We start from the raw sequence: 16894 nt of genomic DNA, 5'->3' as shown, positions 1-16894 counted from the left end.
ACTTGACAGGTGCATGAAAAAACAATGTTTTTTTTTTTTTCCTGCAGTGTCTTCCCTTAAGGAACTATAATTTTGCTTGACCACAGCCTGGAGTAAGGGAAGGATCTGAATTCCTAAATACATGAATGCATTTTTGACAGGAATTAAGAAGGACACAGATACATTGTGTACGGACAATGGCATTAATGCTGATTTCTCCCAATTAATTTTGTAACCACTCACATTACTAAAATTGTATGTGCATCACCTTCCAGAAATTGGGAGTAAAGCTGAATGTTTGCATTTTTGTTGCTGACACATGCTTGTGACTAATAGAATGGGCACTCTCTTTGGCACAGTCATCAACAAAAACAGCAGCAAAATTAGTACACCAGAGTTACCAGATTACGTAAGCAATCTTTAAAATAAAGAAATAAAAATCATTTATAACCCATTTATTTTACCTCACTAATTATCCAGTCCATTTTTAAATCACCAAGTTGCAGGTGTAGTGTCACTAAAACAAAAGCTTTTCAAACCCCATCCCTACATTATTGTAAATACACCCTTGAGAACCCACACCTTCTCAAACATATACTAAATGTCCATGCAAAAACACATGGCATTATTCAAAATTATTCCACACCCTCTGAAACATAGGCTATATACTAAATGCCCATGCAAAGACACATGGCATTATTCCAAATACACCCATGAGAACCCACACCTTCTGAAAAATATATGCTAAATGCCATTTGTCTTTGTCCATGCGTGACACAATCCCAGTATGTTTCAAAACTTGTTTTTAGGGCTCTTGATAATATATGTATCAAAATTCAAAAAGAGCAATGCCATTCTAAATGTAATTTAGGACATTTCTGGAGATTTCGTGCACATTTTTAATGGTTTGATGTTCTGTCCCATCATATTGCATTTTTTCTGCTTTGCATGTCATTTTAAATCAAACCTTTTAGTGTCAACCAATAAAAGTAATTACAAGTAATTTTATGCAAATGCTATATGGTCTGCATTATCCATATACTGTATTACATTTTTCATTATTTATTTTTTTATCTACAAATTACACTAAACATTTGATTATTTCTGGATGGAGTACAGATATTAAATGATATTTGGAATATGATATTATTGTATACATATATTTGACATATAGATGAATGACAAAAAATAATCTTGGATTTAATTAATTTATTTTCTTTATAATGTCTTTAAAAAGTAACAGTATTTGTAAAATGCATCTTAATAGTTTAAGAACAAGGGTTATGTCACTGAAATAAACCATGACTGCCAGATAAAAGAGATTCCATGACTTTTCATTTAATTTAAACACATTTATTGAGTGCTGTACAATTTATTGTTTATTTATTTATATTTTATTTATTTATTTATTTTTTCTAGTTTATCGTAGATTTTAAAAAATAAAATAATATTTATGGTGGTTTTTAATAGTTCAAGATGTTTGAGGAACAAGGGTTAAAAGTCATTAAAATAAATAATGACTGCCTTGTTAAAGTAAAGTAAATCAATCAATATTTTATTATTTTATTTATTGTTTGCATTTATTGTTTTACTTAGGTATACTATAAAACGTTTCCAGGACTTTTAATGTGACCTTCTTTAAATATTTTATCATTTAATTTAATTTAATTAATGTCACATAACTCGAATGATCAGTATAGCTTGTTTGTCAAAGTGAAACTCATTCAGATTCTTTGCAATTCTGTCAGATTACTTGTTACACGACAAAAGAGGAGATTTGTCGATCCCAAATTATAGTCCTTCTCATACCAGTTGCTCAACTTTATTTCCCTCGGTGTGGTAGGACAGGGAGGAGGCAGAAATGTATAAAAGTGCGTTGTTGTATGATGGGACCAGTGGGGAAAGTTCTTTGTGCATCTGCTGGACTAACTGCTCAGGATGCTGCTGTCTCTACTGCCGCCGATGCTGCTGCTGCTGCAATGGTCCTTAACGAGTGGAGCCACCGATCCGTAAGAACCTTTATGATTATTATCTTCACAAATACCAGATAACAGAAAGTAGATTAATGAGGGAAACCTCAGACCGAGTACCAGATGAATGCCTTCTACAACTACAGTAGACAGTGATGAAAATCATATCAAAGACTTTAAGATGTCCAGGTTTTACAAAATTTACAAAAGTGATTTTACGTTCATAGAAAGTGTCTACTTTTAGTGTTTCAAATTATTTTTTGGAGAATAACATGTCAAAATTTGGTTGAATTAGTATTACATTGTCATTCAATGTAACACAATATTTATGTAAAAATTCAAACAACATGCTTATTCTGTGCGTAATAAAATATAAAAATGAGCATATTAAATTTTATTGTGTTTTAAAATAGTAAAAACCAAAATACTGACAAATGGGCAAAACCTAGAATAGTGGCAAATTTTAAAAATGTAGAATTACAACTAATTCGTATTTGGGGTGAAAGTATTTTTGTTGTAAATATGCCTGACAAGACTGTTACACTGAATTACATTTTAGTGGGTGTCTTTTGTAAATTAGGAAAAAATGTATGATATTTATTTTTTGCTCAGAAAAACAAAAATACAATGAAAAAAAAAAAAAAAACATTTACATTTTTTTAAAACAACACTTGAAAGCAGCATTACACTTGTTTAAATGCTTAAACCCTTTTATGTCTTTGACCATATATGTATATATATACAGTGAGGTCAGTAAGTATTTTGGGAGTATCACCCTGTGATTTTGCAAGTTCTCTTACTTAGAAGTCATGGAGGGGTCTACAATTGGTCTACAGGTGCATTTCCACTCTGAGAGACAGAATCTAAAAATAAAAATCCAGAAATCAGATTGTATGATTTTTTTTACAATTTATTTGTGAATTACTGTGTCAAATAAGTATTTGATCACTTGAGTCAAAAATTTTTTATATTTGGTACAGAAGCCTTTGTTAACAATTACAGAGGTTTGCACACACTGCAGGGGGGATTTTGGCCCACTCCTCCATACAGATCTTCTCTAGATCTGTCAGGTTTAGGGACTGTCGCTGAGCAACACAGTTTCAGCTCCCTCCAGATAATTTCTTTTGGATTTAGGTCTGGAGACTGGCAAGGCCACTCCAGAACCTTGATATGCTTCTTAAGGAGCCACGCCTTGGTTTTCCTGGCTGTGTGCTTTGGGTCATTGTCAGATTCTAATTATTCTAATATGCTGATGTTTTTAATAAAAATATTCATTAGCAAAATCTGTTTTGAATGTTGATAACAAGAACTATTTTTAATAATTGAGCAGCAATTAAAATATATATATAAAAAAAATTGATTAGCTCCTGCATATTTGAATGATTTGTGAAGGATCATGTGACACTGAAGACAGTAGTAATTGTTTCTAATTCTGAATTAATCTTTGCCGCCACAGGAATAAATTACATTTCAAAATATACAGTATTGAAATAGTTATTTTAAATTGTAATACTATTTCATAATATTACTGTAATTTTGATCAAATGAATGTAGCCTTGGTGACTTAAAAATATAAATAAAAATAAAATATAATTTTATTATTATTCAGTGAGGAAAAAGATTATCTGATCCTCTGCTGATTTTAAACATTGGCCCGCTGACAGGGAAATTATCAGTCTATCATTTTAATGGTAGGTTTATTTGAACATTGAGAAACAGAATAATAACAAAAATTAAAAGTTGATTTGCATTTTAATGAGTAAAATAAGTATTTGACCGCTTCGCAAAACATGACTTAGTACTTGATGGTAAAACCCTTGTTTGCAATCACAGAGGTCAGACGTTTCTTGTAGTTGGCCATCAGTGTAGTTTGCACCAGTGTAGTTTGCTCTTGTAGTTTGCCCACTTTTCAGGAGGGATTTTGTCAACAACTTAAATAGGAGGGATCTCACCTTCTTATGTGCAGCGCCACGATTGGTTATTGACTATGCAAAATACCTTTATGTTATTGGTCAAACTACTTTGGATGTTTTACGCAATATTTAAATTGTGGCCAGGACGAGTCCCGTATAAACGACGCACATGGCCATCCTAGCTAAAAGGCATTTAATTGACATTGTATGGTTAATGGATTTATGTTATGCATTTTTTTGTGTTTTGTTTATCTTCAGCATATACCTGTTGACAGTTAGTTCCCAGGTTGTGGGTGGCAGCACACAGACTCTGTGTGCACAGATCCATGAGCCCAAAGAAGCGCTGTCTATAGTGGTAACTTTGAGGACTGACAATAGCAACCTGACCATTCTACAACAGGGCTCCATTAAAAAGGAATTCCACAAATGTGTCCATTTTAAGGTTAGTATACTCAATATAGCTGAATAGAACAGAGAGTAAATTGGCTGTACTTTCAGTACATTGGTACAGTGCATCTTGTAATGCTATGCTATAGAGGTTATGTCTCTTTTCAACAGTGAGGAAAATAATTATTTGATCCCCCGCTGATTTTGTATGTTTGCCCACTGTCAAAGATATGATCATCTTATAATTTTAATGGTAGGTTTATTTTAAAAGTGAAATACAGAATAACAACTAAAAAATCCAGAAAACCACATTTCAAAAAAGTTATAAATTGATTTGCATTTTAATGAGTATTTGATCCCCTATAAATCAGCAAGATTTCTGGCTCCCAGGTGTCTTTTATACAGGTAACGAGCTGAGATTATGAGAACTCTCTTAAAGGGAGTGAGCCTAATCTCAGTTTGTTACCTTTACAAAAGACACCTGTCCACAAAAGCAATCAATCAATCAGATTTCAAACTCTCCACCATGGCCTAGACCAAAGAGCTGTCCAAGGATGTCAGGGACAAGATTGTAGACCTACACAAGGCTGGGATGGGCTACGAGACCATCGCCAAGCAGCTTGCTGAGAAGGTGACAGTAGCAGGCTCACCACCTGGTCCCTGAAGGGAGTGGTAGGAACCTTGGGCACATAACCAGGCCGGGGCATCAGTGTTACCTGGGAATCTGCCGTGCCAAACTCTAGGCACGATTCGTCAACCGAAAATGGGTGCAGGTCTCCTACCCTCTTGATGGATGCCAGTGCGAGCAGGAGCAGAGTTTTCATTGAAAGAAACTTCAGCTCAACTGCCTGGAAAGGCTCAAAGGGGGCCTGCTGTAGTGCTGTGAGCACTAGAGACAGGTCCCAAGAGGGTACGGAAGGGGGCCTAGGAGGATTTAACCTTCTGGCGCCCCTGAGAAACCTGGTGACCAGGTCGTGCTTCCCCACTGACCTTCCTTCTATGAGGTCGTGGTTGGCAGAAATGGCAGCCACATAGACTTTAAGGGTTGAGGGGGACAGCCTACGCTCCAACCCTTGCTGCAGAAAGGAAAGCACGGCTCTGATCGAGCATCTTCGGGGGTCCTCTCTATGAGAGGAACACCAGTCAACGAATAGGTTCCATTTTAAGTCGTAGGCATGTCTCGTGGACTGCACTCGTGCCGAAGAAATGGTGTCAACTACCCCTTGAGGTAGGTCACCTAGAACCTCCGCGTCCCGTCCAGGGACCAGACATGTAATTTCCAGAGGTCTGGATGCGGGTGCCATAGGGTGCCCCGTCTCTGAGTCAGTAGATCCTTCCTTAGAGGAATCTGCCAGGGAGGGGCTGTCGCAAGGAGCATCAGTTCTGGGAACCAGGTCCGAGTGGGCCAGTAAGGGGCTACCAGGAGGACCTGCTCCTCGTCCTCCCTGATCTTGCACAGTGTCTGTGCGAGAAGGCTCACTGGGGGAAACGCATATTTGCGAAGGCCCCGCAGCCAGCTGCATGCCAGTGTGTCCGAGCCGAGAGTTCCTCCGGTCAGGGAGTAAAACAACTGGCAGTGAGACGTCTCCGGGGTGGCGAACAGGTCTATTTTAGCATCCTGGAAGCGTCTCCAAATCAGCTGGACCGACTGGGGGTGGAGTCTCCATTCTCCAGGAAGCACAGTTCGTGAGAGCTCGTCGGCCGCACGGTTGAGCAACTCAGGAATGTGAATGGCACGAAGCGACCTCAGATGCTTCTGACTCCATAGGAGGAGATGACGGCGAGTTGCAATATGCGACTGGAGCGTAGACCACCTTGTCGTTTGATGTACGCAACGGTCGCAATGTTGTCCGTACGGACCAGCACGTGCTTGCCTCGTAGGTGCCCTTTGAGTCGGAACAGGGCAAGACGTACTGCAAGCAACTCAAGGCAGTTGATGTGCCAAGTTAGCTGGGGGCCCGTCCAAACCCCTGAAACTGCCTGTCCATCGTACGTGGCTCCCCAACCGGTGGTGGAGGCATCCATGTGTACCACAGCATGCCTGGAGACCTGTTCCATGGGTACTCCTGCTCGTAGGAATGAGAGGTCTGACCACGGGATGAAGGTTTGGTGGCAAGCCGGTGTTACTTGAACCCGGTAAGAGCCGCGTAGCCACGCTCTCCTCGGGACTCGTCCATGAAGCCAGTGTTGAAGCAGTCTCATATGGAGTTGCCCTAGCGGTGTAACCGTTGCTGCTGCTGCCATATGCCCCAGGAGCCTCTGAAACTGTTTCAGTGGGACCGCCGTCCTGCTCTTGAATGTATTCAGGCAGTTCAACATTGACTGAGCACGTTCCTGCGTGAGGAGTGCTTACTGACTGACCGAGTCCAGTTCCATACCGAGAAAAGAGATCCTCTGCGTAGAAGTGAGTTTGCTCTTTTCCCAGTTGACACAAAGGCCCAACCGGCTGAGGTGTGTAAGCACCAGATCCCTGTGTTCGCATAACTGGTCCTGAGACTGTGCCAGAATAAGCCAGTCGTCGAGGTAGTTGAGAATGCGAATGCCCTGTTCGCTGAGGGGAACAAGGGCCGCCTCCGCGACTTTCATAAAGACATGGGGAGAGAGGGACAGCCCGAAGGGCAGGACCATTTACTGATATGCTCTGCCTTCGAACGCAAACCGCAGAAAGGGTCTGTGGCGTGGAAGGATTGAAACATGAAAGTACGAGTCCTTCAGGTCGATCGCTGCAAACCAATCTTGGGGACGGACACATCTGAACATGTGTTTCTGTGTGAGCATCTTGAACGGTAGCCTGTGAAGGGCCCGGTTCAAAAAGCGCAGATCCAAGATCGGCCGTAACCTGCCGCTTTTCTTGGGTACTATGGAGTATGGGCTGTAGACCTCATATTGGCTGGAGGGACCGGCTGTATCGTAAGGTTGCAATTTCTGCAAGCAAGATGGGAGCATCTGCGGCCCTCACTGAGGTGAAGTGCCCCCCCCCCTTTGAACTTGGGAGGGCGCCGGGCGAACTGAATCGCATAGCCAAGTCTGATGGTCTGGAGGAGCCAGCAAGAGGCTCCCAGGTAGTGTACAAGGGGCACGAGGGGGACCATCGACGTACCCTTCAGTGCCTGAGCCTGATGAACCCATAGTAACGTAGAGTAGGGACTGCCGATCAGCGCCGACGAGTGCCTACAGGCCCGGGAAGGGAGCGTCGGGCTGCCCCGCCAAGTGGAAGCAGCGCCGGGACACAGCTGCATCGCGACAGCGCGCTCCACCGGCGGGACGCCCATATAGCCCAGCGCTGGCCCGCCATCAAGGGTGGTGCCACGTCCGGATGAGGTCTTCATGCACTTCCGGGAAGAAGGGCACTGGGGTGGGACGCTGAGAACCAGCGCGGGCTACCCCGAGATATCAATCATCCAGCCGGGAGAGGCCAGTCTCTAGACCTTAATCCCATAGAAAATCTGTGAAGGGAGCTGGAGGTTTGAGTTCCTAAAGTCAGCTTCGAAACCTTAATGACTTGGAGAGGATCTGCAAAGAGGAATGGGACAAAATTCCTCCAAAAACCTGATGGCCAACTACAAGAAACCTCTGACCTCTGTAATTGCCAAAAAGGATTTTTCCACCAAGTACAAAGTCATGTTTTGCGAAAGTGTCAAATACTTATTTCACTCGTAAAATTGAAAATAAATTAATAACTTTTTTAAAATGCTTTTTTTTCTGGATTTTGGTTGTTGTTGTTATTCTGTCTCTCACTATTAAAAATAAACCTACCATTAAAATTATAGACTGATCATTTCTTACAATCAGATCAACATACAAAATCAGCTGGGGATCAAATAATTATTTTCCCCACTGTGCATCATGTCTGCACAACACTTATAATTTTTACATTAAGGTTAAATCGCCCATCCATAATGAGATATAAAATCAAGTTAATTTGCAAGTAAAACCCTAAAATTTTCATTTATCATTTATCTTGCATATATTTTTCTATTGTTCAATGATCCCTTGATGTTTGGAGTTGTACAGTCTTGATGTTACCTTATATCTATAGTCTGCAGTCTGTACAGTAAGTGGAGTTATAGGCTTAATATTTTCTTGATTTGTGTTTTCCAGGTCCCTGTAGTCACTGTAGGGTCTGTGGCCTTTGTTGATGTTGAAATCCAAGGGAACAAAACATCTCTGAACCAAACCATCAAGATCCTCATAAATCCCCCAAAAAATCTTTATTTCATCCAGTCAGACAAGCCTATCTACAAGCCTGGACAAACAAGTACATAATACATCTCTTTGTAAATTATTTAAAAAATTGTTGTCAGTACTAATTTTTTATTATTAATATGAGCCTGTGAGTCTTTCTGTGTTACATACTGTATGTGCTAATATTCTGTCTAAATTTTTTTCTTCCGCAGTTAAATTTCGCATTGTGTCTCTGCATTCAAATTTAAGTGGTAAATTTAATTTATGTGAAATTTTTATTTTATTTTCAGTTGAAGTGATATATATTATTGTTCTTTTAGTCTAACTGAAATTACTTTCTTCTATCTTCTCTTCTCTTGCAGTTTCGAACTGTAGAACTCCAGGTAAAATCCTTCAAGCAGCCATGATCTGGTCATTATTTGTTACTTAAAAATACCCTCAGGGTATTCCACTGTATTATTTTTTATTATGTGCCACTGTTGTTTAGGACCCTTATTCAATTCGCATTGGTCAGTGGTTGAATCGGACCACAAGAATTGGCATTTTGGATCTGTCCCACTCCATGTCTTCAGAAGCCGCTCAGGGTTACTACACGATCAATGCTTGGGATGATAAAAACCAACAAATATCACACAGCTTTGAAATTAAAGAATATGGTCAGAATCAAGTTAAAACTTTTTCAGTCCAACACTGATCTGCTTTTAAGGTGTACAATATCTAAAAGTAACCCCCCCCCCCACCACCACCACCATGTGTGTCTTTTAGTTCTGCCAAAATATGAAGTGAACATCGATTTTCCACTCTATGTAACTTTCAAGGACAAAGAGGTTACTCTGAAAGTTTGTGCAAAGTAAGAATTTAAAATAAGTAATATTAATTTCTTTACAGGTAAATGAGGTGCATACCTGTGTTAAGTGATATGTTCAGCCTAATTAAATACTCTTTTTACTGTCTTTAGATACACTTATGGCAAGCCTGTGCTGGGGTCTGTGAATGCTGAAGTGTGTAGGCAGAACAAGGAATGCAAGAAATATTCATTGACAGTGCGTTACTCCCTGCACACACAAAACAGTTACCTTTTGGGTTTGTAATCCTAAAAACGCTGTAATAATTAGCATTTATCCTCTTAAACATCTTAAAATACCATAAGGTCCCAATTACAAGAAATAACAATGTGCTGATATTACTGTATTGTATTATTCAACATTACAAGTGTATATATTTTAGGAGCATGTATTAGTTCCATAACACTTGTCGATGCTTTTGACAGTACACTTAAGTGTTAAAGTAAAGGTTAAAGTGTTTAACCATATTTTAAAGACAATATAAATAATTCTGTAGTTACATATACTGAACATACTATACTATACATGTACTGAAGTCTTAATTAGTTATGTACTGAAGTCTTAGTTAAATGCATTTAATATATTTTTTAAATATACTTTTTAAAAATAATTATTTAGATAAAGTAATAGTAATTATATAATATAATAAAATATATATATATATATATATATATATATATATATATATCCATGTAAAAAATGTATAAAAATAAATATAATAATAAATATAATAATAATTTAAAAAAACATAAACCATTCATCATTTAATTTACTTGCAATTAAAATGCAATTAAGTGTCCAAAAACATTACATTTAGTTTGTACTTAAGTGTATTCTTAACTCCAATTCCAAATACGTTTGGACGCTGTGTAAAATGTATGTAAAAACAGAATTATCTTTTTTTATTTACATTTTATAAATTGTCCCAACTTTTTGGAATTTGGGTTGTATAAAGTACAATTATATATTTCTGTAATAAGTACCCTTTTAAAAATAACATGTATGCCAAAGTGTTCCTTCTTACTAGGGTCCATAATAAAATCTAAATTACCATTTTCTTTTCATTCTTATTCATTCAGACTGACAAGACTGGCTGTGGGTCTCAGGCGATAAATGTCACAGAAATTGGCTTGACTTTAGGAGAATCTTTCCAAGTGAATTGTAGCGTGGAAGAGTCTGGAACAGGTGAGAGTGTAAAACAAACTCTCTATATTCTCCAAAACAGAATAATGAAACATGGTCTTTTGTTCCTTCAGGGATAACTATGCAGGGTTCTACCTCAGCTGTGTTTATCCGTGATTATGCTTATGTTAACTTTGAGGACACACCGTATACATACAGGCCAGGCATGGTCTTTAAGGGAAAGGTAACAGCTTTGCTGTGAATTGTGTATTGTGTCCCCATATTGCTTTTGTTTGTGAGCTGATCATTTAGTTTTTCTCTACATGGTTTTTAAACAGGTTGTAGTCACTAATCCACAGTCCAGTGTGATGAAAAATGAGTCGGTGATTATATATGCACGTTATGGTGATAAAAGTGTCATCTTGACACTGACGACAGACATCAATGGCACTGTCCACTTCTTCTTTAACACTTCAGATTGGTCAGAACTACCTGTGATTTTTCAGGTTAGTGGTGCTTTTGTTTTATAACATGATGTTTATGAATATAATTCAGTATCCTGATGATTTGCATTTTTTTTAGGCCTATCTTAAGAGAAGTGAAGAATGGACTGATTTTGAGCCTTTCATATATTATCCATCAGGCTTTCACTACGTAAGCTCCTTTCACTCCAATAGCAAAAGCTTCCTGATGTTGACAAAGGCTCCAGAGAAGCTCAGCTGTAACAGTGATGCAACAGTGACAGCCAGTTACATCATTCAGAGCAGTGCGCTGAAAACAGGCCAGAAAACCTTGGATTTCTTTTACATTGTATGTTTAACATTGACACTTTTTTTTTTTTTTTTGTCCATCAAGGGTTTGGTCATTTGTTTTATTGCTCAACAAGCTCTTTTTTTTAATTATTATTATTTAAGGAAGCTTGATATATCAGTACCATATGGTTATTAGCCAATATTAAAGAATTATTTGATTATCTATGTAGGTTTATATTGGGACACTAAAACCCTTCAAATTTAATATTGTTAAATGTATTTTTTAGCAAATCTCAAATAAATATCAGTTTGTCATACTGCACTGTACATTAAAATGTTATAATATAACTTAATTTGTAAAGTGTATTTAGACAAAATAGTCCAGACTTGTAATATTAACCATTTATTGCTGCCATAATATGAAAATAATTAGCAGGACTGGACAAAATTTCAATATCTGTGGTTTCCGCCTTTTTCTGGTAGAGAAGATGATGAAAAAAATCGCAATGCTAGTGAAGCTGTACAACTCCATAGCATAACATAAATTGTCCTACAGTAATTGTCTACCTGCACTCCAGGTTATGTCCAGAGGCAGGATTGTTCAAACTCGTCGTCTGTCTGTGAACGTTAGCACCGAAAAAGGTACACAGCTCTTTTACATTACTAATCACTTTGCTGTCTTATTGTGTAAGAGTATTGTGTATGATGTACATTGTGCTTCAGCATTTGCTTTTTTTGTTTCCACAAATGCTGTCTCGTTTTCATGAAAGAAAACAAAGGAGAACTGACATTCACACTGAAGAAGACAGCAGCTCTGTCTCCATACGCTCAGGTGGTGGTTTACACAGTTCTTCCCAATAGAGAAACTGTAGCAGACAGTATGAACTTCCCCATTGAAGAATGTTTGCCAAACAAGGTCAGAAAATCCCACATGAAATCTCATTGCAGAACTCAATGTGCCCTTTAAGTTTTTATGTTGTGATGAGAGTGTGCCTGTGCTTTTACAGGTGTCCTTAAATTTCTCGTCTCCCACCGCACTGCCTGGAGAGAAGATATCTCTTAACCTGAAAGCCAAACCTGGCTCCCTGTGCTCTGTGCGGGCCATTGATCAGAGTGTGTTGCTGTTGAAACCAGAGGCCGAGCTGGATGCAGCCGCTGTATGTTAAACCTTAATGTACATTACAAATGTAACTAGTAAATAAACTAGTGTTAGATGTGGCTCTAACACTGAAGTATAGAGTAATGATGCTGACAATTTAGCTTAATATCACAGACATAAATTACATTTTAAAATATATTCACATAGAAAACAGTTATTCTAAATTGAAATACTATTTCATAATATTATTTTCTGTATTTTTGATCAATTAAATGCAGCCTCAATGAGCATAAGAAACCTCTTTAAAACCATTACAAATCTTACTGATCCCAAACTTTTGAGTGGTAGTATATATATAAATTTGATAAGTTTTCAAAAATGAGTTAAATACATTTCCTTTATAATAAACATGTTTTTAATTTCTGAATTAAATTGTATTTTGATAATTTTTTGGGAGTAAAAAAATATATCAGAATAATAAAAATAAAAAGTAGAAGTAGAAGAATAGAATTTTTAATAAGAATCTTTCAAAAAGTAGGTTAACATAATCTTTTATATCTTTTTATATTAAAACAAAAATATTTTAACAGAATTGGTTCACAGTTTAATTAAAAAAGACTTATTTTTTAAAGAAATAATAGAAATAAATAATTTTTTTTTTTGAAAAGCTTCACTGCTTTTGAAAAACAAAACATAAACATAACAAAGACAAAATTCATGTAGTGTAAATAAAAAATGTTATTAATTTTTACTTGGTGGATAAACCAAATGACATTGTCAAAAACACATATGAATGTACTGAATGATGAATTTGAATACAAAGAGTACATTTCTTAGAACTTAGAACATGTTAAAAATAGATTTTTATTTTTATTTATTTATTTGTTTATCATGGACACTCAAAACAATATAATTTAAGATTTTTTGAGTAATTATTACATATAAAATTGCCTTGTCACTGCTACAGCTCAATATCTGTTATTACTCTACAGGTCCTTAGAATGTTACCAGTCCAGATGTTGTCAGATTACCCATTCGATGATGAGGAGTCCTGTTCAGATCCCTCGGAGATCCCTTTTGCTAAATCTGCGAGGCGCAAACGTTCCTTCTACGACCCTTACCACAGCGACAAAACTGATGTTTACAACATCTTTAAAGTAAGATTCACAACATGTCCCATTTCTTATTTTAGAGGTATTGCAGTGTCTCACTGTACACTATTTATCTTACACATAGTAACATACTGTAACACTTGCTTCTTCCTAGGAAGTTGGAATCAAAATCATTACCAACTCTGATGTGAAATCACCTTTTTGCCATTATGAAGAAATGGCAATGATAGAATGTAAGTACCTTGAATTTTTTAGGATTTAGAAATGCCATTTTTATCTGAATGTATTTACAAACTATCTCCTATGGACAATGGTGTGCGCATGAACTTGGTCGGACCAGATGTGGAGCTTGGTTTAAATGTGGAAAGACGTACTCAGAACATCCGCAAATCCTTTCCAGAAACCTGGATATGGGATCTTATACCTGTGGGGTATGTATCTTACACCATGGCATTACTGTATGTACTGAATACATTAGAGTTTGTTTTCATTTTAGAGAAAAAATGATTTGAAAAAAAAAAACTGTTTTTCTTAAATACAAAATTCATATTTTTTATTCTCCAGGAAATCAGGCTCTGTGAACATTGCAAAGACTGTCCCGGACACCATCACTAAATGGGCAGCAGGGGCTTTCTGCACATCCCGTGTCGGGTTTGGAGTGGCCCCCAAGACTGATCTCACTGCTTTCAAGCCCTTCTTTGTGAGCCTCGCCCTTCCTTACTCTGTTATCCGTGAGGAGACGTTCACTCTCAGAGCCACTGTATTCAACTACCTCCCTAAATGTATCATGGTAAGCCCCCACAATGTTTACTTGGTTTTACTGGAGTGGTGTGTTTGTAGTAAAACTATTTCCTGTAGGCTGCCACTGTACAAATCTTTTTCTTTTCATAAAGGTGAAGGCAACGCTGGCAGACTCACCGCAGTTCACAGCTCAGCCGTGCGAAGGCTGCACATACTCTCAGTGTGTTTGCTCTGAAGAGAGCCAAACCTTCCAGTGGATTATTACACCCTCTGAACTGGGTAAGCCAGATACTTTGACTTCAAAATGAGCAAAAATGAACAGAAGTTTGAGTCCCTACACTGAAAAGCTTATTTTATGTCATGGTTGTACCAGGACATAATATTACAAATAAAATAGGAATTTGTTAAAGGGGTCGTTTATCCAAAAATTTAGTTACTCGCCTTCATGGTGTTACTTCTGCTGATACAAAATATATTTTTAAGAATATTGATCAAACACATAATGGAAGTCATTGGGAGCCAAAACAGCATTCTTGAAAATATCTTAATCCACAAAAATAAAGTCATACAGGTGTGGAATGACATGGAGGGGTGAGTAAATGATGACAGAATTTTCATTTTTGAGACATTGCTATTTTATTTTTGGATGGACTATGTATTTTATTTGGATTTACTGCCTTGACAGTCACAGATTTGTTTATTATTGCCAGCCTCAAGGGTACATTGTTTCTTCTGTAACTTAAATCCATTGTCATTGTATGCTGGTGTGTGTGTGTATTTACAGGAAAGGTGAACATTACAGTGCACGCTGAGGCGGTGCAGAGCCAAGAACTGTGTGGCAATGAAGTGGTGACTTTGCCAGACAAAGGCAGAGTTGACACTGTGATGCAGAGCGTTCTGGTGCAGGTACGTGTCTTCACTGTATGTGAGATTTCAGAAATCAGGTCTCTTCAACATTAACAAGCTGACAAGGTCGACAGGAAATTAATATGTATTATAATTACTTTCATAATACATATTTCTGGTCATACGGTGTTGAAACAGACCATAATATTCTAAAGAAAAAAACTATCTATCTATAAATTTGCTTTAAAAATACAATTGACACTGTCATTACTTGTATTTCTCAGGCGGAGGGAACCAAACAGTCAATCACTCAGAATGAACTCATCTGCTTAACAGGTTAGTGACATTACAGTGTATTGTGTTGTCTATTAAAAGAAGAATAAAGAATAAAGAAAATATATGAATTATTCAAACTTTAACAGAAGTTAACATGCTGTAATTTACCACATACCACAGATAATAATTATGACCTTCAATGAGTAAATATGAGCAAAATGCATGTATACTGGACGTCTAAGATGCACTGGATAAATGTTAATGTTATAGTCAACATTTCAAAAAGGCTTCAACAAAAAAGCATGATTTGTACCTGACGTTTTTCCTCTATTCCATTAGACCGCCCATACAACACATCAGTCAATCTCACTCTACCCAATGTGTTTGTCAAGGGTTCTGCTAAAAGCTTTGTCACTGTTCGGGGTGAGCCTAAAACATGCTTGCAAATTTCTCCATAAAATAAGTATATATATTTGAAATACTGTAATCAATAGAATTGCTCTCATTGAATAGTTTTAAGTTTTTTTATTGTTATATTTCTTTTTGGTCTGTAGGTGATCTGATGGGTCATGCTCTGAGGAACATCCGTGATCTGTTAGCTATGCCATATGGTTGTGGAGAGCAGAACATGCTGCATTTTGCCCCCAATATCTACATCCTTCAGTACCTGGAGAGCAGCGGGCAGCAAACTTCTGAGATTAAAAACCAAGCCATAACCTTCCTGAAGGGAGGTGAGGAATACTGCTATGAAATTACAATTATTGTAATACTATCTAGATATACAAATGTTTTTTTTTTTTTTTTTTTTTTTAATTCCTGGAAAACATGCCAAAATTCTAATTAGGAAATGACTGTTTGCAGTCTTTTATTTTTTAATTACTATTATTATTAGGGGCCAAACACTGAAGGTATCCGTTGGTAATCTTATTCTTCTTCTTCCGTTTCTTCTTCCGCTGTTGAGTCTATGGCAGCCCATAAGAAATTTGTGTAATTTGGCACACAGATAGATGGCGCATAACTCTCTAGTGCCACCACTTGTCCAAAATTTTACTTTGTTTATGCTTATAACTTTTGAACCGTAAGGTCTTAAAGGAATTATTTCCTTTAAGACCTTACCTTATGATCCTTGGCTCATGTAGAGTCGAATGATCACCAAAATGTAAAAATGGTAAGGTTTAGTTTTCGTCCTAGACAGTTTGTCTGATTTTCACCAAAATTGACTCATCTGCAGACCATGCTGGCAAAAATTTAAGGAATTCAAGTTGATAGGTCAAACCGTTCTTGAATAACGCACAAACAAATTCGACGGAAAGCACGCAAAAATGGATGTGATGCCATTTTGAATTTTAATGTAAAATGCTATATTTTACGAATGCATTGCGTATCTTTACGAAACTGCATCTGAGGCTGTATGTGCCATTGTTACCTCACACTGACCACACCACATTCATTTGGTAACAGCGCCACCTTTTGGTCAAGATAAATAAACCACTGATTAACCATTAATTATGAAATTTCCAAAAATGCAAATAACTTTTGATTGCATTAGCCTTTTGTAATGAAACTGGTCTCAAAATAATTATTGGGTCATGCCAAGAGCATATATACCAATACCAATTATGATTATCAAACTTCCTGTCTGCTATTCTGATTTATGTTTCCAACTC

At 37.3% G+C, this 16894-nt stretch overlaps 1 protein-coding gene across 1 annotated transcript in view; it reads left to right on the top strand.

Moving 5' to 3' along the window:
• The first annotated feature begins 1917 nt into the window (after window positions 1–1917).
• The window catches only part of LOC141284355 (alpha-2-macroglobulin-P-like), a 22779-nt gene continuing 7802 nt past the window's right edge, over window positions 1918–16894 (top strand). The window contains exons 1-24 of the mRNA XM_073817353.1: window positions 1918–1988; window positions 4121–4304; window positions 8351–8507; window positions 8647–8685; window positions 8797–8817; window positions 9007–9090; window positions 9200–9284; window positions 9393–9477; window positions 10359–10464; window positions 10536–10645; window positions 10740–10907; window positions 10984–11211; window positions 11732–11795; window positions 11924–12069; window positions 12161–12310; window positions 13245–13409; window positions 13519–13576; window positions 13648–13795; window positions 13929–14154; window positions 14258–14384; window positions 14890–15011; window positions 15236–15287; window positions 15567–15650; window positions 15782–15958. Coding sequence (XP_073673454.1) covers window positions 1918–1988; window positions 4121–4304; window positions 8351–8507; window positions 8647–8685; window positions 8797–8817; window positions 9007–9090; window positions 9200–9284; window positions 9393–9477; window positions 10359–10464; window positions 10536–10645; window positions 10740–10907; window positions 10984–11211; window positions 11732–11795; window positions 11924–12069; window positions 12161–12310; window positions 13245–13409; window positions 13519–13576; window positions 13648–13795; window positions 13929–14154; window positions 14258–14384; window positions 14890–15011; window positions 15236–15287; window positions 15567–15650; window positions 15782–15958 — 2857 coding nt within the window. The remainder of the gene's footprint in view (window positions 1989–4120; window positions 4305–8350; window positions 8508–8646; window positions 8686–8796; window positions 8818–9006; window positions 9091–9199; window positions 9285–9392; window positions 9478–10358; window positions 10465–10535; window positions 10646–10739; window positions 10908–10983; window positions 11212–11731; window positions 11796–11923; window positions 12070–12160; window positions 12311–13244; window positions 13410–13518; window positions 13577–13647; window positions 13796–13928; window positions 14155–14257; window positions 14385–14889; window positions 15012–15235; window positions 15288–15566; window positions 15651–15781; window positions 15959–16894) is intronic.

Source organism: Garra rufa, chromosome 14 (assembly GCF_049309525.1).
Source record: "Garra rufa chromosome 14, GarRuf1.0, whole genome shotgun sequence".
Classification (NCBI taxonomy): Eukaryota; Metazoa; Chordata; class Actinopteri; order Cypriniformes; family Cyprinidae; genus Garra; species Garra rufa.
The sequence above is the reverse complement of the archived record's forward strand: the minus strand, read 5'-3'. Positions and strand labels throughout refer to the sequence as shown.